This window comes from Microtus pennsylvanicus, chromosome 1, assembly GCF_037038515.1.
Source record: "Microtus pennsylvanicus isolate mMicPen1 chromosome 1, mMicPen1.hap1, whole genome shotgun sequence".
Taxonomy (NCBI): Eukaryota; Metazoa; Chordata; class Mammalia; order Rodentia; family Cricetidae; genus Microtus; species Microtus pennsylvanicus.
The window spans coordinates 62,173,603-62,200,369 of NC_134579.1; the positions used below are offsets into that span (position 1 = coordinate 62,173,603).

General features: G+C 46.7%; 2 protein-coding genes across 3 annotated transcripts in view; one reads left to right on the forward strand and one right to left on the reverse strand.

Moving 5' to 3' along the window:
• The window catches only part of Muc20 (mucin 20, cell surface associated), a 27,719-nt gene continuing 952 nt past the window's right edge, over positions 1–26,767 (forward strand). The window contains exons 1-5 of one of the 2 annotated variants that reach the window (XM_075966794.1): positions 1–76; positions 2,241–2,599; positions 3,380–4,730; positions 10,379–10,470; positions 13,858–14,061. In XM_075966794.1, coding sequence (XP_075822909.1) covers positions 1–76; positions 2,241–2,599; positions 3,380–4,730; positions 10,379–10,470; positions 13,858–13,926 — 1,947 coding nt within the window. In that variant the 3' untranslated portion in view covers positions 13,927–14,061. Of the gene's footprint in view, positions 77–2,240; positions 2,600–3,379; positions 4,731–10,378; positions 10,475–13,857; positions 14,062–26,767 lie in introns of those variants that run through there. The other variant, XM_075966804.1, reaches the window with a different exon arrangement.
• Positions 25,037–26,767, reverse strand: part of Muc4 (mucin 4, cell surface associated) — a 24,601-nt gene continuing 22,870 nt past the window's right edge. The window contains exon 24 of the mRNA XM_075966425.1: positions 25,037–25,482. Within this exon, the coding sequence (XP_075822540.1) occupies positions 25,287–25,482 (196 nt within the window). The 3' untranslated portion in view covers positions 25,037–25,286. The remainder of the gene's footprint in view (positions 25,483–26,767) is intronic.

Below are 26,767 nucleotides of genomic sequence, written 5' to 3' on the forward strand. Positions count from 1 at the left end.
ATGGGCTCTCTCTGGGGCTTAGCTGTGCCTCTCCTTCTCCTCTGCTGGAAGGCTGGAGTCGCTGCCAGCACTGCAGGTAAGGGACAGGAGTGGCCCAGGGCTCCTCCCCGACAGGGCTCTGGGTGTGAGTTTTGGCAAAGCCAGCCCTTTGTGGGCAAGGGTAGGCATCTTTGTTAATTTGCAATTAACAACCTGCTGGGTGTAAAATATGATGACTGTGGACGAATGTTCAGGACGGCAGATGTGTCGGCTGGGCGTGGTGACTCCGGCTATCCCTGTAACAGAGTGTGGGAGTTAGTCTTCAGGCATGGGACAGTGGGCTGGGAGGGTAGAGGGGGCAGGGAGATGCCAACTGGTGATCATTTCGCTGTGAACTGAGAAATATGGCCTAGCAAAGCTCCCGTTCATCCAAGTCTGTTGCCAACACAATTACTCTTTGAAATTTGCCTTTGGAATGAAAAGTCTGTCACAAACCGCTCAGACAGGGAGGTTCTGAGAGAGGTGGCCTTTTCTGGAAGATAGGAGCTAAGGCCAGTCTGCCACTGACAGTCACTGTGCCAAACCCATCACTCACACAATGAAAAACAGATGGTTTTAGGTTCACACAAAGCCGAGCAGAGGGTCCTGAGGCATCGCTTCTGTCCTGTCCCTACCACAGACGGTCCTGCCAGCCATGCCCCCCAGCATCAGCGTTGTCATAGTGATGGCCCCACATGGGCACCCCACACTAGACTCTACTTATTTCTTTATTGACTGAGTCTCCCTAGGCAGGGACCTGGCTGCCTGCAACTTGCTATACAGACTTTATGTATGTGTGTATTTATTTCTTTTCCCCATTTTCCATTTTCTCTGTGTGTGAGAATGTTTTTACATACATGTGGACTCACATGTGTATGGCTGTGTGTGAACATGTGTGCATTGTATGTGGAGGCCTGAGGTTGATTTGGCACACACACACACACACACACACACACACACACACACACACACATATATATAGAGAGAGAGTCTATGAAGACCTGGCACATGTGTGGAGGTCAGATGACCAGGTGACAGTTTGGGGATTAAGCTCAGGTCATCAAGCTTGGTGGCAAGCACCTTTACCCACATGAGCTATCTGACTGGTCCAACATCACGTTTTAAATTCTCATAACTTTAAGGACAGGCACTCATCTCTAAGACCAGCACTGCCACCTTAAGGGCGAGGAGCCTGCAGTTTACAGGGACTAATTGGTCCCCAGAGCCAGCTTGTGCTGCTAGCGCCTAACCACTGGCCCACCCTGCCTGTCACACACACTCACAACTGACAGCGTATGCTGCACTTTTCATCCTGCTTAACTGCAACCGTGCAACCCCACAAACCAGGTCCCTTGCTCCATCCGGAGCCCAGAGGCTTGGCTTGTGTCACAGAGTTATACAAAGCAGAACAGGGAGCGGAGGTGGGACTCAAAGCTGGCTCTGCGCCCAGACTTGCCTCACCTCCAGTTTGGAGGAATGCAACAACATCCTACGACCCGGGTGGGTTCCGTGGACCAGGAGGCTCTGAGAAAGAGCTTGGACGGGAGTGGGGGGGGTCTGTGGAGATGGTGATCAGCAACTCCTGCAGATGTGGGTGTGAGGGTGTGGTTGGACTGACTGAGTGGGCACAGGGAGGGTAGGTGTGCTCATGTGCCCACCTGATCTCTCTCCGTACCCAAGTGAGCTGTCCTGGGCTCCCTGACTGCTCGCTTTCCTAGGACACTTTACATTCAGGCGGGGGGCTCCTCTCCCTTCTCCTACCCGTTACCTCTAAAGATGAAACCGCAGGTCGTTCTTGGATTTTAAGGAAATACTTCCTCAGGAAAATACTTTGGGGGTGAGCAAACTACCCATCGGGGAATGACAAAGTTCTACAGAACGTTCTGGAAGTCCTCCTTCCTGCTCTGCAGTTCTTGGCTCATGTGGGTTTGTGTCTCCTTTGCCCACCCTTGATGGCACAAGACTGCCACACTGCCCTGCATCCCAGTGATCAGCAGGGACTCTGGGGCTGCCTGGACTCAGAGGGTTATTAGGACTTCAGAGGGTACTAGCCAGGGCGGCTGTCTTCAGAACTGCCATGGAGGCCATGACTTCTCCGTGTTGCTTTCTTCGTCTTTGTTTATATAGACAATGTGCCATCCGGCAGCACCCAGGGCATAAATACAAACACCCATGTGAAGTCAGCCTATCAGGACTCACCAAGTTGTTTCCTCCCGACACAGGCCTGAGCATCGGCAGTTCTGCTCCTGTGGTGACAGTGAACAACACGGAAGTGCCTGCCTTCACTCAGAGGGACAGACGCAGTTCAGCGGGGGCTTTCCAGACCACTGACCTTACTCAGTACGTTCCTCTAGACGCTCAAACTCTGAGCGCTGAAACTGCTTCTAACACCTTAGCTGCAACCAGTACCAGTTCAGAGGTCAATTCTGACACCCAGACCATCTCTCCTGCAACAGAAACAGGGAAGACAAAGACCACCTGTCCTGCAGCGTCAGCCCTGGATATTCAGATCACTTCCACTACAGCGTCAGCTCTGGAGACCCAGACCTCTTCCCTTGCAGCATTTAGCATAGATACTCAGGCCTCCTCCCCTGCAGCATCATCGCTGGACACCCAGACCACTTCTGCAGCATCCCTGGACACCCAGACAACTTCTGCACCATCATCCCTGGACACACAGATCACTTCTGCAGCATCCCTGGACACACAGACTACTTCTATAGCACCAACCCTGGACACACAGACTACTTCTGCAGCATCCCTGGACACACAGATCACTTCTGCAGCATCCCTGGACACACAGACTACTTCTGCAGCATCCCTGGACACACAGACTACTTCTATAGCACCAACCCTGGACACACAGACCACTTCTGCAGCATCCCTGGACACACAGACAACTTCTGCAGTATCCCTGGACACACAGACCACTTATGCAGCATCAACCATGGGCACCCAGACCACTTTGCTTGCTACATCATTCCTGGACACCCAGACTACTTCTATAGCACCAACCCTGGACACCCAGACCACTTCTGTAGCACCAACTCTGGACACCCAGACCACTTTCCTTGATGCATTATCCCTGGACATCCAGACTACTTTTTCAGCATCGTCCCTGGACACCCAGACCACTTCTGCACCATCATCTCTGGACACACAGACTACTTCTGCAGCATCCCTGGACACCCAGACCACTTCTGCAGCATCAACCCTGGATACCCAGATCACTTCTGCATTATCCCTGGACACCCAGACCATTTTCCTTGATGCATCATCCCTGGACACCCAGATCACTTCTGTAGCACCAACCCTGGACACCAAGACCACTTTCCTTGATGCATTATCCCTGGACACCCAGACTACTTTTTCAGCATCGTCCCTGGACACCCAGACCACTTCTGCACCGTCATCTCTGGACACCCAGACCACTTCTGCACCGTCATCTCTGGACACACAGATCACATCTGCAGCATCAACCCTGGATACCCAGACCACTTCTGCAGCATCATCCCTGGACACCCAGACCACTCTTTCAGCATCGTCCCTGGACACCCAGACCACTCTCCTTGGTGCAGCATCCCTGGACATCCAGACCACTTTCCCCACAACAGGCACCCTAGAGAACCAGACCATCTTCCCTGTTGAATTGACCCTAAAGACCCAGACTATTTCCCCCGTAACAGAGACCAGAACTCTTGCAATAAAAATGCCTTCCAACTTCATGGTTGTGCACCCCAACCCTACAGATACTTCACCTACAAGTGGCAGCCCCAAAGTAGAAATGAGCACTGTCAAGACAGGCACAGTGAGTGACCTCGTAGACGCTATCTTTGACACCTTTTATACGGATGACAGCTCTGAAGAAACTAGGACGACCACAGTTGACCTCTTGACCTTGGCTCACACGTCCACAGAAGCTGAACACCTGTCCTCAGAGAGCGGCTCCACCTTGGACAACTCAGCTAGGGCCCTCACCAGCCCACAGGTCCTGGGACCCGACACTGCACCTCCAACCAAGGACTTGGTTGTCGTTAGCATCACAGAAACAGAAACACCTGCCATCATCCCTGGGACCTCTGACACAAACCACAGCCCTACAGGGGCCTTGTCCACTTCTGAGTCGCTAACTTTGCCTCAATCTCCTGAGGCAAATCCACTTAGCCCCAAGACCACAAGCTCATTTGGGACTCTGTTGACTACTGGTACCTCAGCTCTTGCCATTACCCCGGAGGGGACACTGCCTACTAGTGATGTCACAGAGAGAGAAACAACAGCGGCTCAGACTCCTGCCTCTGGTGGGACTTTGGTGACAGTTAGTGCAAGTCCACTGAAAGAAACCTCAGCACTCTCTCTTGAGACACAAAGCCACACTGAGGTCTTGGAAACAATTACAGTTTCCAGGGCTGCTGGAACAACAATGGCAGAAACAATATCCTTCTCTGGTTCAACTTCAGACAGCAGCCCCTCAGCAGGGGCCACCACCAAGGGCTCTCCCACCTCAGAGACTTTAACCACAGATGATAGAACCAGCAGCTCCTCCCTCACAGGTAGTAGCCCTCTTCCTTTTGTCTATTCAAGTACAGCCAGCACCAGCAAAAACCCAAACATCACCTTAGCCAAGACCACAGCCTCACCAGAGACCCCAGGGATGCCCTCATCATCTACACCCACTACTTCTTGGACAAGGAGAACCCCAAAACACGATCCAAGTAAGTGAAACCCCCATGTGTGGTCTTTGCGGATTTAGGTTTGGAGTATTTTTTGGTGGAGGTTGGGAGCAGTTTCGAGATAGGGTTTTTCCTGTAGCTTTGGAGCCTGTCCCTGAACTTGTAGACCAGGCTGGTCTCAAACTCACAGAGATCCTCCTGTCTCTACCTCCCGAGTGCTGGGATTAAAGGTTTGTACCACCGCTGCTCTGCTAGGTTTGGAGGGTTTGTTTGTTTGTTTTTGTTTTTAGAAACAAGGTTTCTCTGTAGCTTTGGCATCTGTTCTGGAACTAGTTCTTGTAGATCAGGATGGTCTCAAACTCACAGAGATCTGCCTGCCTCTGTCTCCCAAGTGCTGGAATTAAAGGTGTGTGCCACCACCGCCTGGCTGGTTCGGAGTATTCTTAAGGAGCTGAGAGGAAGGAAGGGGTTCAAGGCTGATGTTGCAAACTCTCCCTGACATTTCATGATTTCCTTTGTAGGTTGATAATAGGCATTTACGATGTATATGTGATGTGGTCATGTGTATGTCATGTAGAGATGTGCATGTCATGTAGTGATGTGTATGTGATGTTGTCAAATGTATGTGATGTGGTCATGTGTATGCCATGTGGTGATATGTATATGATGTGTTCATGTGTATGTGACGCGATCATGTGTATGTCATGTCATGTGTATACCATATGGTCATGTGTATGTGATAAGTGTGAAACAGGTTTTCGAGGAGTGGTTGAGATCTTGGCTGTTTTAAGCTGAGAGACAGGACCCGTCCCCATCCTCAGAGCCTAGGTTTCTTCACCCTGGCCGGGAGGACGGGCAGCACTGCACTGGACGGACAGCATCTTTCCCAGATCTGACCTTTACAGCATCAACTCTTGTGCAACTGCTGTGCTTCAGGGGAAATTGGAAATGTTTTTTATTTTAAACACTTGGCCCTTAAGTCAGTCGTGCCCACGCAGAAGGGAGGAATGTGGACAAGCAACTTGTCCAAATGGCTGCCACGTGAGCATGCAGAGAACATGGAAGTGGGGCTCAGTGACCATGTTTGCTGTGCTCTCTGTCATAAAGAGCGACTTTAGGCAACCAATGAAACAGCATTTGGAGAGCTTGACTCAACTTCTGAAATGGCAGAAACATCTCTGAGGAGCCCCCCAGACGTCAGCTCTGTGGGAGAAGAGCTTGTGGGCGGCCTGGAGAGAGCATCTGCCCCTGCTGGTAGTGTTGTCCTTGTGGTTCATTCCTGAGTGTCTTTGCCTTGTCCCAGCTTTCTGAGCAAGGGAAATAAGATACTAATCACGTGTTGAGGACATAGCTCAGTGATGGAGCACGTGTCACTGGTGATCATGCCTGAGACCCTACATTGACCCCAAGCCCTGAAAAATCTCCGCCTCTGTCATCTGTACCTCTCTGTGTCTCTCCGTCTCCATCATCTCTGTGTGTCCACCTCAATCTTGATCTCTATCACCTGTCTCTACCGTCTCTCTCTTTCATACCCATCTCTACCAGCGTCATTTTGTCTTGATCTCTATCCCTACTATCTATCCCATCTCTTTATCGTCTCTGTCAGCTCTATCTCTGTCATACATCTTCAGGCATGATATCACAGGCCCTGCAACCCAGTACTCAGGAGGTAGAAGCCGGACTGTGAGTTTGAAGCCAACTTGATCTACATAGTAAGACCCTATTGGAAAACCAGAATCAGCCCGAAACAAAAATTAAAACAGAGAAATATTTAACCACAACCATGTTATTGAATATCTTCTATATTCTGGACAGAAAACAATGTAAAAATTCCTCACAGTCAGTAGGCAGAACCCCAGAATGATGCTCTAGTGTTTGCCAGATGCTCTAGTGTTCTGTCTGTTGCTGTGTGAACACCATGACTAAAAGGAACTTGGGGAGATGACTTATTGGTCCACAGGCCAGTCTAATGGAGGCAATTCCTAAGTGGGATTCCCTCCTCCCAGCTGTGTGTAGACCTGTGTCAAGTTGACAAAGCTACTATAGCACCAGAGGAAGACGACTGAACGTAGTTGTCATGGGTGCAGGCCACCGATAGGATGGTGGCTGTCATGAGCTCCATAAATATGTGAGAGAAATATTTACCAGAGAATGGAGTAACTGCAGACACTCTGTCAAAGAAATGCCTAGGAATTGCAGGCTAGTTCACACTGTGAGTTTGAACTCAGTTCTTCCTAGGAATTACAGGCTAGTTCACACTGTGAGTTTGAACTCAGTTCTGCCTAGGAATTACAGGGTAGTTCATACTGTGAGTTTGAACTCAGTTCTTCCTAGGAATTACAGGCTAGTTCATACTGGTGAGTTTGAACTCAGTTCTTCCTAGGAATTACAGGGTAGTTCATACTGTGAGTTTGAACTCAGTTCTTCCTAGGAATTACAGGGTAGTTCATACTGGCGAGTTTGAACTCAGTTCTGCCTAGGAATTACAGGGTAGTTCATACTGTGAGTTTGAACTCAGTTCTGCCTAGGAATTACAGGATAGTTCACACTGTGAGTTTGAACTCAGTTCTGCCTAGGAATTACAGGATAGTTCACACTGTGAGTTTGAACTCAGTTCTTCCTAGGAATTACAGGGTAGTTCATACTGGTGAGTTTGAACTCAGTTCTGCCTAGAAATTGCAGTGTAGTTCGCAGTGTGAGTTTGAATTCGATTCTGCCCAGTGCTAGCTTCAGGATCCATTTTCAGAGCATTTTCTCAGCCTGGTTGTAAAGAACATCTGGACCAGGCAGTGTTACCGCAGAAGACCAGCTTTTTCCTTTTTGTGGGTTCATACCCATAGTTAGTTCCAAAACTTGCCTCAGTGGGCTTCTCCTTGGAGGCTGATGGCATGTTTCCCATTCTGAGAGCCAAAGGCGAAGTCACACATGTGGGGTAGTCCCCAGGTGAAGTCGCACTCATGGGGTGGTCCCTGGGTGAAGTCATACACATGGACTGGTCCCCAGGGGGAAGTCACATACATGGGGTGTTCCCCTGGTGAAGTCACACACGTGTGATGTGGGATTCCCCTCTGTATGCTGTGAATACTATTGGTTAATAGAAAAACTATCTTGGGCCTGCACAGAGCAGAGAGGTAGATGGGGAAAACTAAACAGAATGCTGGAAGAAAGGAGGCGGAGACAGAGAGAAGCCATGGAACTGCTGCTAGAGACAGACGTGCTGAAACTTTGCTAGTAAGCAAAGTATCTCCACTGCCACATGGAGATACGCAGATTAATAGAAATGGGTTAAATTAATATGTAAGAGCTAGTCAATAAGAAGCCAGAGCTAATAGGCCAAGCAGTGATTTAATTAATACAGTTTCTGTGTGATTATTTCGGGAGTCTAGGTGGCCAGGAAAAGAACAAACAGCCTCCTACTACACATGTGGGGTGGTCCCCCTGTGAAGTCATATATGTGGGGTGGTCCCCAGGTTCTAGGCACAAGTCCTCTTGCTGTTCCCACTCCCACGGAGCACTCTGTTAACAAAACTAGTCTGTCTGCATGGAGGATGAACCACAGATGGGTGTGTCTCACAAAGAGGGCCTTGCAATGGAGAAGAATCCTTTTCTAAGTTTCTTTCTCTCTTTCCTTCTGTCTGTCTCCTCCAGCTCCTCCTTCTCCATATCATTATCATCGTGTATGTATATGTGAGTGTGTGTGTGAAGGTGTGTGTATGAGTGAGTGTATGTATGTGTGTATGTATGAGTGTGTGTGAAGGTGTGTGTGAGTGTGTGTGAAGGTGTGTGTATGAGTGAGTGTATGTGTGTATGTATGAGTGTGTGTGAAGGTGTGCGTGAGTGTGTGTGAAGGTGTGTGTATGAGTGTGTGTATGTATGAGTGTGTGTGTGAGTGTGTGTATGTATGAGTGTGTGTGTGAGTGTGTGTGAAGGTGTGTGTATGAGTGTGTGTGTGAGTGTGTGTATGTATGAGTGTGTGTGAGTGTGTGTATGTATGAGTGTGTGTGTGAGTGTGTGTGTGTATGAGTGTGTGTGTATGAGTGTGTGTATGTATGAGTGTGTGTGTGTGAGTGTGTGTGAGTGTGTGTGTGTATGAGTGTGTGTATGTATGAGTGTGTGTGTGTGTGTGTGTGAGTGTGTGCATGTATGTGGTGGGAACAGGTATTCATGTGCCATGTGCACATCAGGAGTTCAGAGGACAGCGTTGTACAACCATTTCTCTTCTCCCACCTTTACTTGGGTTCCAGGAACCACACTCAGGTCACCAGGCTTACTCAGCAAGCCCCTTGACCCATTGAATGACCTCAAAAACTCAGAAAAAGAGTTCTGAACACACATCTCAAGGAAATTTACCCTGCCTGAATTCCAAGTTCACAGCCTCTCGGATCATTCATTGGTCCAACCATCAGGCACAAAATCAGTCAGTGCCAGATCAGTCTAGGGAAAGTTAGTTATCTGGAGCAACAGTGATCCTGTAGGCAGCTGGGACTAACCTTGGAATCCCTGGCCAGGACTGGCTTGCTATCACAAGGTTTTTTTTTTTTTTCTCAAGAAACATAAAGTAAGGTTTATTTCTATTTGCCCCAGATAGTGAGAGCTTTCATATATTCTATGTAGTCCAGCCTGGTAAAACAACATATTCCTTGGTGTTACCTATGGGAGCCTGGATGGCTCAGAGGCAGTCAGGTCACCAAAGAATCCCACCTCTTATGTAACCTTGGGGAGGGGCTGGGCCTGGTGAGCCTCCCTGAGCCTTGAAAGAGGGAATGCTCATAGACCTGATTTGAAAAGGGTCTTTTACAGGTGGCCACAGCAGCTGCGGTCTAAGACATCTGTTATTATACCTAACCCAGAAGAATCAGACACAGCACTAGCTGTGGGCAAAGTTGGGAGGCCCACCCACCTTTGTTTCTACCACCGCAAAAGGCTAACGACTTTGTCAGCACAAGGAAAAAAGATTCATCTGGAATCTGAAGGGCTTCTGAAGGAGGGGAGGAAGGAGCAGGGTGTAATAAAAAAGACAGGATTCCAGAGACTTCTAGAAGCTAAGCCAGTGGCCTGTTGCCTTAGTCATTCTCATATGAGATGAAGTTAAGAGAAATCAACTTTGTATTATAGTTCCATATGAAACAGTTCTCAAATGGTTAATATCAACAATTTAAAGTTGAATAGAAATCTGATCTAAAGATTAAGGTGGCAAAAGAGACAGATAGACAGAGTGTAGAGGCAGAGATGTCAAGCCTTTTCACCTTGCTTTAGCAGCTCACCAGACATCTGCAGATGCTTTTTGCAAAAGTGACTTCAGAGCCTGGAAAGGCAGCACACTTGCCTGGTGTCATGAAACCCGAGTTGGAGGTCTTGTCTGCAGTGGGTTAGCGAGGGACCCAGGCTATGCTGCTCTGCTTCATGATCTCCAAAATCGGTGACTTTCACAGTCAACTGAAGTAAAGGAAGTTAGGGTTTATTTCCCAGCACTCCAGAGGTAAGGGGATCTCTGTGCGTTCGAGGCCAGCCTGGTCTACAAAGAGAGTTCCAGGAAAGCCAGGGCTATGACACAGAGAAACTCTGTCTCAAAAATATAAAAACAAAACAACAAACGAAAGACAAGCAGGAGTCTAGACTCGTATGGAGAGGGCCCAGGTTGGAGATGAATGGACTGTTTTTACCATCTTTTCTCTATCCTCAACTTTCAGGTGAAGATGGCGGCTTCCTCCTTGTACGGGTGAGTGTGGCCTCCCCTGAGGACCTCACTGAGCCCAAAGCTGCAGAGAAGCTGATGCACCAGGTAAGTGAGGCATCAGGTGAAAAGTGGGGGGCTCTCAGGGACCCCGGGGACCATTCTTCATGGTCTTTCTCCAGACATAAGGAAGGGAGATATCACAGAGGAATACACGAACACAAACAAGTTACTGCTCAGCCTACCTTTGTAACGGCCTGGCTGTCCTGGAACTCACTCTGTAGACCAAGCTGGCCTCAGACTCACAGAGATCTGCCTGCCTGTCTCCCCAGTGCTGGGATCAAAGGGATACATCACCGCCCAGTCTTTCTCCACTCTTATACAGTCCAGCACCCCAGCCAAGGGAACGGTGCCGCCAATAGTGGGCTAGGTCTTCCCATATTAAATAACTTTATACAACAATCTCCCTTAGTCAGGCCAAACTGATCCAGACAATGCTTCATCGAGACTCTTCCAGGTGAGTCTAGAGTGCATCAGATTGACAAAACTAACATCCCAGCCACCATGACTGACATCCCAGTAAACATCACACGGGTGGGAGAGGGTATGAAGTAGGGATGCTAGATACAGATGAACCCCTTGGAGATGCTCCAGGCAGGGAGGAAGATGGTGGTGTGTTTGTATACCAACCTGGAGAAATTCTCTTAAGGAAGGTTCTGGGGTCAAGGCTTTTGGGGGTACTGGAGTGGAAGATTAGTATAAAGGCCATAGGCCTAGCTCAGTGCAGGCCTCGTGAAGTGGCCGAGTTCTACCCTATTGTGAACAGTGAGAACAGAGCTGGTGTGCCCCCTAAGACAGACTGCCCCTTCCCCCTCTTCCACCAATGTCTCAGCCTTGTGGACTGCACCCTTCACAGTCAATGAGAACCACAGAAGGTCAGGCTCCATGTTACCTCTTGAAAGAACAGACTGGAAAGAGAGGCTGACAGGCAGCCTTATGCCAGGGCTAAAGTCCTACAGCCAGGATGTATAGGTGAGGTGGTCCATTAGCAGATGGAAGTGGGTAGAGCGATCCCTCAATAAAGGCAGAAGAGACCTGACATCCGTCACTATTTGGCCTTGTCTAGCTCTTAAATTTTTTTCCTATTCCCTTTTCATATTGTAAATAAATCCCCACCCACATCTAATTTTTGTTTTTTTTAAATATTTATTTATTGTGTATACAATATTCTGTCTGTGTATATTCCTGCAGTCTAGAAGAGGGCACCAGACCTCATTTCAGATGGTTGTGAGCCACCACGTGGTTGCTGGGAATTGAACTCAGGACCTTTGGAAGAGCAGGCAATGCTCTTAACCGCTGAGCCATCTCTCCAGCCCCCCTAATTTTTGTTTTTATCTCATTTTATGTGTATGGATATTTTGTCTGCATGTACCTCTGTGCACCACATCCATTCCTGGTGTCGGTGGAGGCCAGTAGAGGGTATCAAATCCCCTGGAACTGGAGTTACAGATGGTTGTGAGCCACCATGTGGATGCTGGGAACCAAACACAAGTCCTCTGCAAGAGCAGCCAGTACTTTTAACCACTAAGTCATCTCTTCAGCCACAGATCTGATTTGTTTCAGGTCCTAGATGTCCAGGCTTCCAAGAAGTTAAGTGACATTGGTGGGGTGTGTGTGTGGGGGGGAGGAACAAAGCTCTTGGATGCAAATGAGGGGAAGGAGGACCCCAGATGCATGGAAGCAAAGGAGCAACAGAAAAGCAGCTTTGAAAAAGCATGCGACTGGGCAGTGGTGGCACATGCCTTTAATTCCAGCACTCTGGAGGCAGAGGCAGGTGGATCTCTGTGGGTTCAAGGCCAGCCTGGTCTACAAGAGCTAGTTCTAGGACAGGTGCCAAAGCTACAGAGAAATCCTGTCTTGAAAAACCAATACAAACAACAAAAAAATCAAACAAAAAGCCTTGAGGACATGCTCCATGGGACACTGTCCTCTTCCTGGTCAGTGGGGATCACACTCCATGTCCTTCCCCACAGGTTCCCACTGACACTTTGCCTTTGGGTTGCTTGTTACAGGGTCAAAGTCTTGAGCAGGAGCATCCGACTGGCCCAGGCTGGCTCTTGTATTCCCCAATCACTGCCCTGGGATATTAGGAGGGACTAAATATCAGGCCTTTAAATTCTCTTAGTAGCAAGGAAGCACACTGGGACTGCCCTCGTGAGGACTTCTGTCCACAAGGTGTCCAAGTTTGACACAGGACAGACAAACAGATGACAGCTGTCTCTGTCATGAGCATCAAAGCAGGAAGCATGGATCCCCATGGATCCACAGGGGAGCATAGATTTGAAGGGGTCAGAAAGCAACCTGGAGCTCAGAAGTGGGTCAGGCAGCTGAGAGACAGGACTGAAGCCACATGAGGTTGCCAGTGCTTTTTTATTTATTATTTTATTATTATCATTGTTTTTATATTTTATTCCTTTATTTTATGGGATTTATTAAGCGTATTGATTTTTGTTGAGGTCTGGTGAGGTAGGAGGCTGCTTGTTTGTTTCCTGGCTGCCGAGACTCCTGAAATAATCACACAGAAACTATATTATTTAAATCACTGCTTGGACAAATCACTTTAAGCATATTGATAGGTAGCTCTTACATCTAGATTAACCCATTTCCATTATTCTATATTTTACCATGAAGCTTGTGGCCTACTGGCAAGGTTCCAACTGGCAGCTCACGTCTTTCCCCTCTGGCGGCTACATGGCATCTCCTTGACTCTGCCTACTCTCTCTATATATTATCTCTCCCAGTCTGGCTAAATTTTTTAAAGCCATTGGCCAGAAGCAGCTTCTTTATTCACTAACCAATAAAAGCAACACATATACAGAGGGACCTCCCTCACCATTTACCCTTTTCTGTTTAAATAAAAAATGAAGGTTTTAACTTTAACATAGTGAAATTACATATAACAAAACAGTTATCAAGCAAGAATTATAGTTACAATATTGATATCTACTTTATCTTTTATCATAACTAAGGGAAACTATAACTATCTATTCAACTCCATCAAAGACTCTAGAAGGATATAATATTGCCTAAGTTAACAGGACGTGCATTGTAGGCAACTTCCGAAACTCTAGAATTGACAGAAACATCTCGCTGCCTGGGCAATCTAATAAGCCAAGAGGTATTGTAATTAATACAGTTTCTGTGGTTATTTCGGATCTGGGAAGCCAGGAAACAAACAAGCGGCCTCCGACTACAGTCCGGCCAATGGTGCGAGGCACAGGGGTCAGGTAGCTCTGAGGGTGGGTTCTAGGTAGCTGTGTGAGCTTGGGTAAGCCAGTCCACACCACTTTACCCCTCATACAATGTGGGTGAGAACCGGCTGTGTGTTTTAAATGGCCCGGGAAGCATTGTTGATGTCCCTCTGCTGCCCTTTCTTGTCCTTGGCCCATGGAGGGCAAATAGGCTGGGCACCCCACCTGTTCTTCTGCTTTCCAGCTCAGCTGCGAACTGCACACCCACCTGCCACACGTCCAGGTGTCCCTACTGAGCGTCAGAAGGGGCTGAAGGATGTTTGCTGCAACCAGGCACGCCCTCCATACTGGAAGAAGAGTAATGCTACTTGGGGCCCGGGCCCCAAACTGTCCAAAGCCATGGTACTTGTGCCATGGACCCAGATGGTACCCATGAAGGTCAGCTGACTTGAGAACCCTACCCCACACCTGACCACAAGACATTTGTCCACTCTGCCTGAGGGTGTGTGCAAGGGGAGAGGGCTGGCCTGTTTCCAGCGGTGTCGTTCACCTTCTCTGACTAGTTGTTGTATTTCAGTAAAGAGAGAACTGACTACTCTACCTGTGTTCTTCTGTTTTGTGCTCACGACACTCAGTGTGACCCAGAGATGATCTGTATTGAGCCGATGTGCCTTAGATGTCTTTATTATGTGGGAATTTGGGGAGTGCTTTCCTGTGGCCTGGCTTGGTTAGGCATTTACCACGACGTGCCCTGGAGCTCTGTATTAGTCAGCGTATTGTCACTACAGAAAAATAGGAGATCAGCAACTTGCAATGAGAAAAAAAATTATTTCTGCTCACAGTTGAGAAGGTTCTGGGTCAAAATAGGGCAAACCCATTGCTTTGGGCTCCAGATCAGGTCGAAATAGGGCAGTGGTCCATTGTTTTGTGTTTCAGGGGGAAGTGCCAGGTGACAAAAGCCTTGTGCTCAGAAAGCAAAACAAAGGAGGAGGAAGGAGCAGGGATCCCGATTCTGTTTAAGAGCGTCCCCAGTGACTTCAGAATTCCCCCTTAGGCACCATCTCCTTAGAACCCCACCTACTGAGGAGCTACTATGGGGACTAAGCCTTTCACACCCGGATCTTCCAGGAAGGAGTCCACAGCACAGAGAGCTCCTTCAGAGCAGGGGCCTCCAGTAAGGGAGGAGCACAGAGAATGTCAAATTGACTGAAATGCCTAGTTGTAGACTCAAACAGATTTAATAGAAAGTCTGGAATATGCGGTTATTCCTGCCATAGCTCATTCTCTCCTGCCATTATTTAAAATTCAGTGTGGTTTGTTTTTCTTCTCTTGTAAAAGCATAACTTGGTTATGATTTTAAACTTTTGGAAAATCCAAAAAGAAACCAGAAAGAGTTAAGTAGGAATAGGCAGAGGAGAAGGAAAAACCCTGAAATACCAGCTCTTCCATGCAGTCAGTGTCCAGTTGCCCAATGGTTGAGGAGTCGCTGCACACTCAATGCTCCCAGATTTGAGAATCGGAATCCCACTTGCTGCGTCATCCTCAGCTCCGCTCATTCCACTTGCGCCCTTCAGCTGCTCCAGCCCAAATTCTCAGAACCACTAATCCTTCTCCTTTCCCTCTCACATTTTATAATAGAAAACTCAACTGGCTTCTCTTCCTCAAACGATGACCAGCACCCCAGAACCCCAACTCACCATCTCTGCTGCCATCGCCCAGGTGGTCTGAGATGCCACCGGCTCTCACCTGTAGTACTCCATCCTCCCTCTTTGTACCTGTGCCCACCCGAACACCCAGTCCTGTCCCCAGACACCAGCTGGAGATGTCTTTTCATGACACACACGACAGGCCTCTGCTTCATGGGCTTCCGTTTCACTCACAGGAAAAGCCAAGTTTGGGCAACAGCCTGTAGACGGTGAACTACGGGTGCCGCTGCACCCAGCTCTCTGGGCTGCCCTATGCATGCCGCCTGACTGCTGTGCTGATCCTTATCTATATCTTTGCTGGGCTTGCTCGGGTCTGTGGGCCTTTGTATGCACCGTTCAGTCTGCTTTTCGGGAAGGCCTTTTCTGCAGACATCTGCTCAGCACCTCCTCCCTCTCCACCTCTCAGCTGCTCCTCAATGTACTCTACCCACAATTCCCTTCTTAGCCTACGTTCCGATTGCCACTCTGCCTTGATATACCTGGGGTAGTATGCATCTCTTCTATTTGTCTTTATCACCTGCATCCTCCAGCTATAATGAAATCTTTTTGCTCTTTGTAGCGTGCGTAGTACCTTGCATGTAGTCAGTCCTCCGTGCGCCGGGGTTACAGCTCAGTCTCGGAGCACATTCTCAGTGTGAGCAAAGGGCAGGGTCTAATCTCTAGCATTGAAATGACCACATAAGTTGTTCCGTTGATATGTTAAATAGATTTTGAAACCAACCACCAGCTGCTCTGGATAAAAGAGGTGTGTGTTCTCAGAGTGGGGCGGGAAATAACTCCAACTCTTACCCCAGTGTGTTTGGTGAGTCCCTGAAAGAGAAGCGAGACTGTGCTGTGTGCTGAGGTGGATTCAGAGATGTCTCTGGGGCTAGGAAGATGCTCACGGGGTAAAGGTGCCAGCTGCCAACCCTAAGGACCCGAGTTTGATTCCCAGGACGCACATTATAGAAATAGAGACCCAGCTTCCTCACAGTGTCAAAAGTAAAGAACCAAGTTCCTCACGGTGTCTCCGACTGCCTCCCCTTCCTGTACACAAAGTAAACAAAGTGATTTTTTTTATTTATTAAAAATTTCCACCTCCTCCCATTTCCCTCCCCGTTCCACCACTCTCCCTCCCCCTCGCTCTCCAGTCCAAAGAGAAGTCAGGGTGCCCTGCCCTGTGGGAAGTCCAAGGCCCTCCCCCTTCCATCCTGGTCTAGGAAGGTGTGCATCCAAACAGACTATGCTCCCAAAAAGCCAGTGCATGCAGTAGAATCAAAACCAGGTGTCATTATCATTGGCTTCTCAGTCTGCCCTCATTGTCAGCCACATTCAGAGAGTCCACACCAGAAAAAATAACCGGAGTTAAGAAAGTAGACAAGATCGCTGGGCAAAAGTTGGGAGCACAGGGGGTGGGGGTGGATTGGGGAGAGCTTGTGGGAATGGGATGGTTGAGATGGAGGAAGGGTGGATATGGGAACAGGGAAGAAGATATCTTAACTAAGGGAGCCATTTTAGGGTTGGCAAGAAACAAAGTGATTTTTAAAAATGTCTCCTACCACAGAGAGTAAAGCTAGTAGGGGATGTTTAGACTCAATAAAGATAAAAGACTGGGAAACCATGATTTGCATCACATTCAGCCGAACAGCGGGTCCTTGCTGTAAGGAGAGTTCCTATTGGACAACAGAGAGAGAAGCAGGCTAGCAGTCAGATGGACAAACAGCAGAGGGGGTAACTTGCAGAAGGAAGGATGAGAATGCCTTCCCATGAAAAAGAAAGTTTGACTCTGCTGCCAAAGATGGGAAAATTAATACAGTTAGGTATAGTTTATTGTGTTTCAGGTAGGTAGGTAGAGATTTGTATATTTTTTTAAAAGATTTATAAAATTTTCAATACTAATAAGTGAGTAGACAATATTAAATATTTTTATCGTGAATGAAGCTCGTATAGAATTTTGAAGGCAAATGCAACTATTTGACAATTTAAAACATTGCAAATGCACATCCCGGGCCTGGTGGTGGTGATGTACACCTTTAATTCCAGTACTTGGGAGGCAGAGGCAGGTGGATCTCTGTGAGTTCCAGGCCAGCCTGGCCTACAAGAACTAGATTCAGGAAAGGCCCCAAATCTATAGAAGAACGCTGTCTCAAAAAACTAAAACAACAACAACAATAACAAACAACAACAACAACAAAAACCCATTCCTTCAACCTGGAGATTTCATTCCTAGCTTATTTCAAGAAAATAATGAAGAATCTATATAGAACTGTTATAACTGCCAACAAAAAGAAATCTAAACAAAACTCAAAGAAGCTCAAAATATTGCAATAAGGCAGCTTAGTTAGATGCAGTAGATGTTAAATACAATATTATTCAATCTGTAGAAATCCCTGGCTGGAGTGATGACTCACCAGTTAAGAGTACCTGCTGCTCTTACAAAGGATAAAGAGTTTGGTTCTCAGCATTCTTATCAGGTAGCTCTGGGATCTGATGACCCCTTCTGGCCTCAATGAGCACTGCACTCATGTGCATATACCTCACCACAGACACATGCAACTAAAAATAAAATAACTCAGGGCAGGAGAGATGACTCAGAGCATGCACTGCGGCCAGAGCAGGCCCGAGGCAGCAACCTCCACAGGAACAGGTACAAGTGTACAACCCCTGAGAGAGCAGGCCCAAATGATGCCCAGGATTGCAGAGCAACTCCTGGGAGTGCTGAGTGACCTCCAGGAACATCTAATGACCTCTAGGGTCACTGGTTGCACCATGAGGAACCACCATAAGAGCCTTGGATCCACTGGCAGCTGGAAGATTGATCATGAGAGACACAGTCCCAACTACACCAATCAGAGGAAAAGACGGGTAGACAACGTAAGACTTACACACTCAACACCACAAAGAGCAACATGATACCAACAAACACTAGTGGCCCTACAACAGCAAACTTGCATAACCAAATATAGATGAGGCAGAAGAAAATGACCTAAAAATAACTTTAGGAGAATGTTTGAGGCCCTTAAAGAGGAAATAAAAAATTCCCTCAAAGAAATGGAGGAAAAGACAAACAAAAAATTGGAAGAAATCACAAATCCCTTAAAGAAAATCAAGAAAAAGCAATCAAACAGATGAAACTATTCAAGACATGAAAACCAAAATAGAGACAATAAAGAAAAAAATAAACCAAGGGAATTATAGAAGCAGAAATTATGAGAAAACCACAAATGCAAGCATAAAGAACAGACTACAAGAGATGGAAGAGAGAATCTCAGGTGCTGAAGATACTATAGAGGAAATAGACTCATGGGTCAAAAAAAAACCCCATTAAATCTAACAAAAACTTAACACAAAATATACAGGAAATATGGGACACCATGAAAAGACCAAACCTAAGAATAATAGGGATAGAAAAAGGAAAAGAAGCACAGAAAATATATTCAACAAAATCACAGAAGAAAACTAAGAAAGATAAGCATATGAAGATACAAGAAGCTTACAGAACACCAAATAGACTGGATCAAAAAAAGTTCCCTTGCCACATAAAAATCAAAATGCTAAACATACAGAATAAATAAAAGAATATTAAGAGCTGCAAAGGAAAAAGCCTAAGTAACATATAAAGGCAGACCTATCCAAATTACACCTGACTTCTCAATAGAAACAATGAAAGCCAGAAGGTCCTGGTCAAGCGTTGTGCAGACATTAAGAGACCATGGATGCCAGCCCAGACTACTATACCCAGCAAAACTTTTAATCACCATAGACAGGCAAAACAAGATATTCCATTGTGGAGGGCTAGCTTTGAACTGCATAGAAACTGTGCAGGGTGACTTGAAGTAACATTTTTGCTGACATGTTTGGCAGGCCAAGTAAGGAGGAAGCAAACCTCCTCTATCAGTAGAGTGCCCTGCCAATAGTCAGTCCTTGAGAACACAGATGTGCACTGTAGTTCAAAGGCTACGATTAGGTTGTGGTTTGTCTCCTGATGAAGTGTTTCTACATATTATATTACAGCAAAAATTATTCCCATAACAATAGGCTTTTTGTTTAGATTAACAAAGGCACAAAGCTATTGAAATAATTTGTAACAAAGTTATTAGTTTATGTAACTATTACCAAGTATTATGAGAACCTAGCTTGTATTGTGATTTGAGTATTATAAAAGAGCACTGGCTTTGCAATAAAGTGTGTAGTTGTATCTCCTACTCTGCATCTCCTGTGTCCTGATTTCTCCTGCACTACCCAGGGTCATCCATAACCGAGGTAGTTGGGGAAGGGTCCCCAACATTTCATGACAGAACCAGATTTAACCAATACCTAGTCACAAACCCAGCCTTACACAAAGTAATAGAAGGAAAATTCCAACCCAAGGAAGTTGGCTACATCCACAAAAACATAGACAATAGATGATCTCATGGCAGCAAATCCCAAAGAAGGGGAAAACACACAAAATAACAAGAGCTAGCAATCACTGGTTATTAATATCCCTTGATATAAATAAACTCAACTCACCTATAAAAAGACACAGGCTAACAGATTGGATACAAAAACAGAATCCATCTTTCTGCTGCATACAAGAAACACATCTCAACCTCAAAGTAAGACATTGCCTCAGAGTAAAGGGTTTAGAAAAAAATTTCCAATCAAATGAACCTAAGAAACAAGCTGGTGTAGCTATCCTAACATTTAACAAAATAGACTTCAAACTAAAATCAATCAAAAGAGACAAAGAAGGACATTTCATATTAGTCACAGGAAAAATCCATCAAGAGGAACTTCCAATACTGAACATCTATGCCCCAAATACAAGGGCACCCTCATATGTCAAAGAAAAACTTCTACAGCTTAAACCACAAATAACCAGACAATAATAGTGGGAGACTTCAACACTCCACTCTGACCACTGGACAGGTCTGCCAGACAGAAAATTAACAGAGAAATAAGGGAACTAACAGATGTTAGGACTCAACTGGACTTCTATAGAACATTCCATCCAAACATGAAAGAATATACCTTCTTCTCAGCACCTCATGGAACACTCTCAAAAACTGACCACATACGAGGTAACAAAGCAAACCTCAACAGATACAAAAAAATAATTGGAATAACCATATGTATTTTATCTGACCACCATGGCTTAAAATTAGAATTCAACAACAACACTAATTCCAGAAAGCCCACAAACACATGGAAATTAAACAATGTTCGCCTGAATCATCAATAGGTCAAGGAGGAAATAGAGGAAGAAATTAAAGACTTCCTAAAATTCAGTGAAAATAAATACAGCATACCCAAATTTATGGGGCACAATGAAAACAGCATTAAGAGGAAAGTTCATAGCACTAAATGCCTACATAAAGAAGCTGGGGAAAAAAAATCTCATGTTAGTGAGTTAATAGAACAACTGAAAACTCTAAAACAAAAAGAAGCAAACTCACCCAGGAGAACTAGATGGCAGGAAATAATTAAAGTGAGAGCTAAAATCAACAAAATAGAAACAAAGAAAACAACACGAAGAATCAATGAGACAAAGAGTTGGTTCTTCGAGAAAATCAACAAAATAGACAGAGATAGAATATCCAAATTATCAAAATCAAAAACAAAAAAGGCGACATAACAACAGACATGGAGGAAATCCATATTTCGAAAACCTGTACTCCACAAAATTGGAAAACTTAAAGGAAATGGACAATTTTCTGGGTAAATATAACTTATCAAAATTAAATCAAGACCAGGTAAGCAAACTAAACAGACCTATAACTTCTAAAGAAATAGAAGCCGTCATCAAAATCTCCCAACCAAGAAAAGCCCAGGGCCAGATGGTTTCAGCTCAGAACTCTACAAGATTTTCAAAGAAGAACTAATACCAATACTCCTCAAACTGTTCCACACAACAGAAATGGAAGGGACATTGGCGAACTCTTTATGAGGCTACAATTATCCTGATGCCCAAACCACACAAAGACATTACTAAGAAAGAGAATTACAGATCAATCTCACTCATGAACATTGATGCAAAAATACTAAATAAAATAGTGCTGAACCGAACTGAGCACAGAGCCCCACTCAGAGGAGCACCCAAATGTTTTTGAGTGGCTAAGATGGACGAGGGATTGGTTATGTGCCGGTTTGAATGAGAACTGGTCTCAACAGGCTCATATATTTCAATGTTTGGTTCCCAGTTGGTGCATTGGTTGGGAAGGGTTAGGTGTGGCCTTGGTAGAGAAGGTGCGTCACTGGGGGCAGGCAGGCTTTGAGTTTCAAAAGCTCATGCCAAGCCCAGTCTAGAGCTCTCTGGATAAGAAGTGAGCTCTCAACTCCTGCCCCAGCGCCATGCCTACCTGCTTGCTGCCATGCTTCCTGCTATGATGGCCATGGACTCACCCTCTCAAATTCTAAGCCAGACCCCAATTAAATGCTTTCTTTTCTAAGTTGCCTCAGTCATGGTGCTTTATCACAGCAACAGAACAGTGGCAAAGGCCGGCTACATGCGCAGATGCCCCTGAAAGAAGGCAGTGGGCTCTGAAAGCTAAGGAAAGAGCTCTCAGCAGTGCAGTCAAACAAGCCATCAACTGACCCATGCAATCACCTGCTGTGCAATCGATGATGTGATCACCTGCTGTGCATTCGATGATGTGATCACCAGCTGTGCAGCTGATGATGTGATCACAAACCGTGCTATGACAAGGCATAGCAGGAAAGCAGAGCTTACTTGACCACAGTGTCACTGTCAAGGGAGCCCCTCCCACTGAGTCTTTTTTCTTCTCTTGCTTTGTGCTTTCCTAAACTGGTGACACCTACTCCCGAGGACAGTTTCACGTTAATTGCATTTAAGTAAGAGCTTGTACACACAATGTTGTTGATGATTGCAACTGTCAATCAGAAAAGTTATAAAATATAAGGCAGATAAATTGGAAATTCTAGAGTCTAATTATTATCATGTGGAGGAGGGAGGAGAGGATCTAGGTTAGCAGAAATAATGTCATCAAATCATGAAGAAGCAGAAGAACATGGAGAAAATTCTCTAGCTATTAAGATTCTGAAGGTGTGTGTAGATGAGATAAAAACATCAGATGGGGAGATGACTGGGTGGGTAAGAGAGCTTGCTTGAGAAGCATGATGACCTGAACTCAGATCCTCAGCATTCATATGAAAAGCCAGGCAGGGCAATATGTTGTTGACCAAGTTTTCTGTCCCACCAGGTCCAGCAGTCATTAAGTCCCAAAGAAATACACAGAGGTCTACATTAATCATAAACTGATTGGCCTATTATCTCAGGCTTCTTATTAACTCTTTCTTACATCTTATATTGGCCCATTATTCTTGTCTGTGTTAGCCACATGGCTTGGTACGTTTTTTAGCAAGGCAGTCACATATTGCTTGCTCTGTGTCTGGCTTCCTCTGTGTCTGGGTGATGACTGCAGACTGTGTCTTTCCTCTTCCCAGAACTCTCCTGTTCTCATTGCCCCACCTCTACTTCCTGCCTGGTTGCCCTGCCTATACTTCCTGCCTAGCTACTGGCCAATAAGCGTTTTATTAAAATACAAGTAACAGGGCACAGACAATTGTCCCACAGCAATATGCAAAGCCAACAACCCCAGCACTGCTGGGGATGGGACACAGACAGGAGGGTCACTGAGGCTTGCCGATCAGTCAATCTAGCCAAAATGTCAATCTCCAGGTTTACTGAAAAACCCTGTGTCAGAGTAATAAGACACAGAGTGATGGAGTAGGCCACCTAACGTCCTTCATAGGCACACAACTTGGACACACACACACACACCCTACCCCCACCACACATTTTCTAAAAGTGAAAGCATGTACAGACCTAAACAAGACCACTGCCTTGTCACCTGTGACTAGGAATGACCTCTGAGACCCTAAAGCATAAAGAGATGGCACAATGGGCACTTTCCTGACAAGGTCACCCAAAGCCTGTCCATCTAGTTCTCCTTTTGTCCCTTGAGAGAGGGCTGGCCACCACGCTGTGTGAAGCAGTGTCCCCTCATGGGTGTGTAAGTGAGTGGACTGCTTTCTAGTATCAAGAGTTTAAAGTGGTGGATCAGGTCAGCCAGCTGCTTCCTGTCTTCCTGGCCGTCTAGCTCCTTACATCAGGCCCACAGGAGATTTCTGGAAGGTTCCTTTCCAGCAGAGAAGAATGAGCAAGGACATTGGCATTTGGGGTCCCAGGTAGCTCTCTTTGTCCTGCAGTGGCCCCTCAGGATGTCTCTGCTGCCTGTAACCAGCTGGGACTGGAGTGTGCCTGCTTCCTCATCTCAGCTAGCCTACATCGCTGAAGATGGACCAGATGCCGCAGTGACAGAATCCAAACCAAAGATCTAGGAGTAAACTCTTGAAAACTTGCAGTAGTGCCCTTGATCTAGCTCCGCCCTTCTGGAAGGTAGCTCGCTGCCAGACGCAGCATGGTGTCCACAGGGGACAGCCTCCTTTCCCTGTCGGTGCTCCATTCTGTGCCCTCAGGACCTCAGCATTGTGACCAGAGTTACTAGACAAGGCATTGAGTATCAAGTATGTACACCTTCAAATGAACAATTTAAAAACAAAAAAATAAAAGGAAGTCCTAAATATTTCCTGGAGCACCGTTCTACTACAAAATAAATTGTGCTGGTGGCTCGTCAGAAATTTAATTTTTACTAGGCATCCTCCACTTTTTATTTGCTAAATCTGACAACTCCCCTTTCTTATTCAAGAATAATACGTATTTGTAGAGTACATAGTTTGAGCTGTGCGGGTGCTTTGCATCCGTTAGCAAATGGCCCTCCTTTGGGAAATAAGATCTTGCTATAAGCCCTGCTGGTTCAGATCTTGCAGTAATCCTCCTGCCTCTGCTTCCCAAGTTCGGTTACAGGCATGTGTGGCCCTTACTGATACAGTTCACAGTTTCAGAAGTTGAAGTCTAAGGTTGATTGGCCTCATCTGTTTGACCTTTAGGTCAGGGCCCCTTGACTAGGTCAAATGGCAGAGAAACAGAAAAGAGACCTATCCACTATATGCAAAAGAGGCCGAGGGCACAGGCTAGCCTCCTGTAATAAAATCCCCTTCCCAGGGGCACTGGGATCCCTTGAGAAATACTCGTCTTCCTGAGGGTGATTTCCATGACCTAACCGCCTTGTACTAGGCCTTGCCTCTTGAAGATTTACCACTTCAACATGTCCGCACCAAGGAACAAGGCTCCAGCACAGAAATCTTTGGGGAACAACTGCCCCCAAAGCATTGGCTGAGGCGTAGGAGTGGGGTGAGACAAGGACCAAGCCAGTGCTGTGGCCACTGATGCAGCCAACACGGGGCACCTGGGAACTGTGGTAGGGCTGGGACCCACCGCTCAACTCCTGTACCACCTGTCTAATATTTGTGTTTATGATGATTGGGAGAACAAACTGTGCCTAGCCCTTCAGCCACCAGAAGAGATGGATGGAACCCATGGCTTGGAGACACGAAAAGATGGAGACTTTATTTAAATACATTTTAATGAGAAGTAAGCCAGTTTTTTTTTTTTTGATTTTTCGAGACAGGGTTTCTCTGTAGCTTTTGGTTCCTGTCCTGGAACTAGCTCTTGTAGACCAGGCTGGCCTCGAACTCACAGAGATCCGCCTGCCTCTGCCTCCCGAGTGCTGGGATTAAAGGCGTGCGCCACCACCGCCCGGCCAATAAGCCAGTTTTATATGTAAAAATATTTTGGTTAATGTAGAACCACTCACCTGTTAATTCTGTTGTGTGTGTGTGTGTGTGTGCTCATACATGGCAATGTCCTTCTTTCAGATACGTCTTTGTGAAAACCCACCCATCTCTATATTTGGTCATCACCGCCTTTTCCTGCGCCCCTGGTCTACTGCCAAGGTATAGTCCGACTTCATTTCTTTATTCATTCTTGAAGAATCGCAAATCCTCTTCATTCAGCAGCCCCTTTCCAGTCTCCCTAGACGGTGGAGTGACGGGTGGGTCCTGAGGTATCATCTGGAGCCAGGCTTCACAGTTCTGAGGCCAAAGGGTAGGAGAACTTGTACATGGAGGAGCTGCAGAAGTGGAAGGCTGCAAAGGCCAGGATCCCCAGCAGCAGGAGGGCTCCCAAGGCTCCGAAGAGGATCCCGAAGAAGGCTCCAAGTTTCACACTTAGGTGCTCGCAGTGTTCACCCCAGGAAGTATAGATGGTGAAGGACGCACAGCTGGGGACAGAGAGAAGCGTGATGAGAGAGGATGCAGGCATAGCCTTCTCGGGCTTCCTCTCCTGGGGACCAAGGGCTGTTATCCAGGATAAGGCAGGGCTATCCCTGGGTGGAGGATCCAGTCTGCCCGAGGCCAGCTAAAGAAGGGAGGTCACCAGCTAAAAAAGTGAGGTCACCAGCTAAAGAAGGGAGGTCACCAGCTAAAGAAGTGAGGCCACCAGCTAAAGAAGTGAGGTCACCAGCTAAAGAAGGGAGGTCATCAGCTAAAGAAGGGAGGTCACCAGCTAAAGAAGGGAGGTCACCAGCTAAAGAAGGGAGGTCACCAGCTAAAGAAGAGAGGTCACCAGCTAAAGAAGTGAGGTCACCAGCTAAAGAAGTGAGGTCACCAGCTAAAGAAGTGAGATCACCAGCTAAAGAAGGGAGGTCACCAGCTAAAGAAGAGAGGTCACCAGCTAAAGAAGTGAGGTCACCAGCTAAAGAAGGGAGGTCACCAGCTAAAGAAGTGAGGTCACCAGCTAAAGAAGTGAGGTCACCAGCTAAAGAAGTGAGGTCACCAGCTAAAGAAGGGAGGTCACCAGCTAAAGAAGGGAGGTCACCAGCTAAAGAAGTGAGGTCACCAGCTAAAGAAGTGAGGTCACCAGCTAAAGAAGAGAGGTCACCAGCTAAAGAAGGGAGGTCACCAGCTAAAGAAGGGAGGTCACCAGCTAAAGAAGGGAGGTCACCAGCTAAAGAAGGGAGGTCACCAGCTAAAGAAGGAAGGTCACCAGCTAAAGAAGGGAGGTCACCAGCTAAAGAAGAGAGATGTACATAGCACATTCTACCCCACCTGGATGGCCCAGAAGGATGGGGTACCCATATAGTCACAAATCCATCCCCTTATTCTCCTAAAGGATGGGCTCCATCCTTCACTCAGCCCAACTCCTTTGACCAGTCCTGGACTAAGTGAGACAAGAGTAAACAGAGGACACTGGGCGGCAAGCCCCTGTGTCACTGCAGACATACAGTTCTCTCCTTGGGGAGACACTCAGTTTGCTAACAACCTAAGGATCCAGCTTCAGGGGTGTCCCCAGACTGAGCGCTCTTGCAGAGGGGCAGAACCGGGATCAGACCCAGACAGCGGGTTCCTTTCTGCAGGGGTGGAGGGCATCCATCTTCAGGAGGCTCTAGTACTTCCTGGGAGGTCCCTGAGTGCCCCCTGGACCCTCGCTGCTCTACAGTGCAGTTTTCTCATCTCCAGGATGGTTAGAGTACCCTCTGCAACTAGCCTGGGTTTCAGAAGCAATGC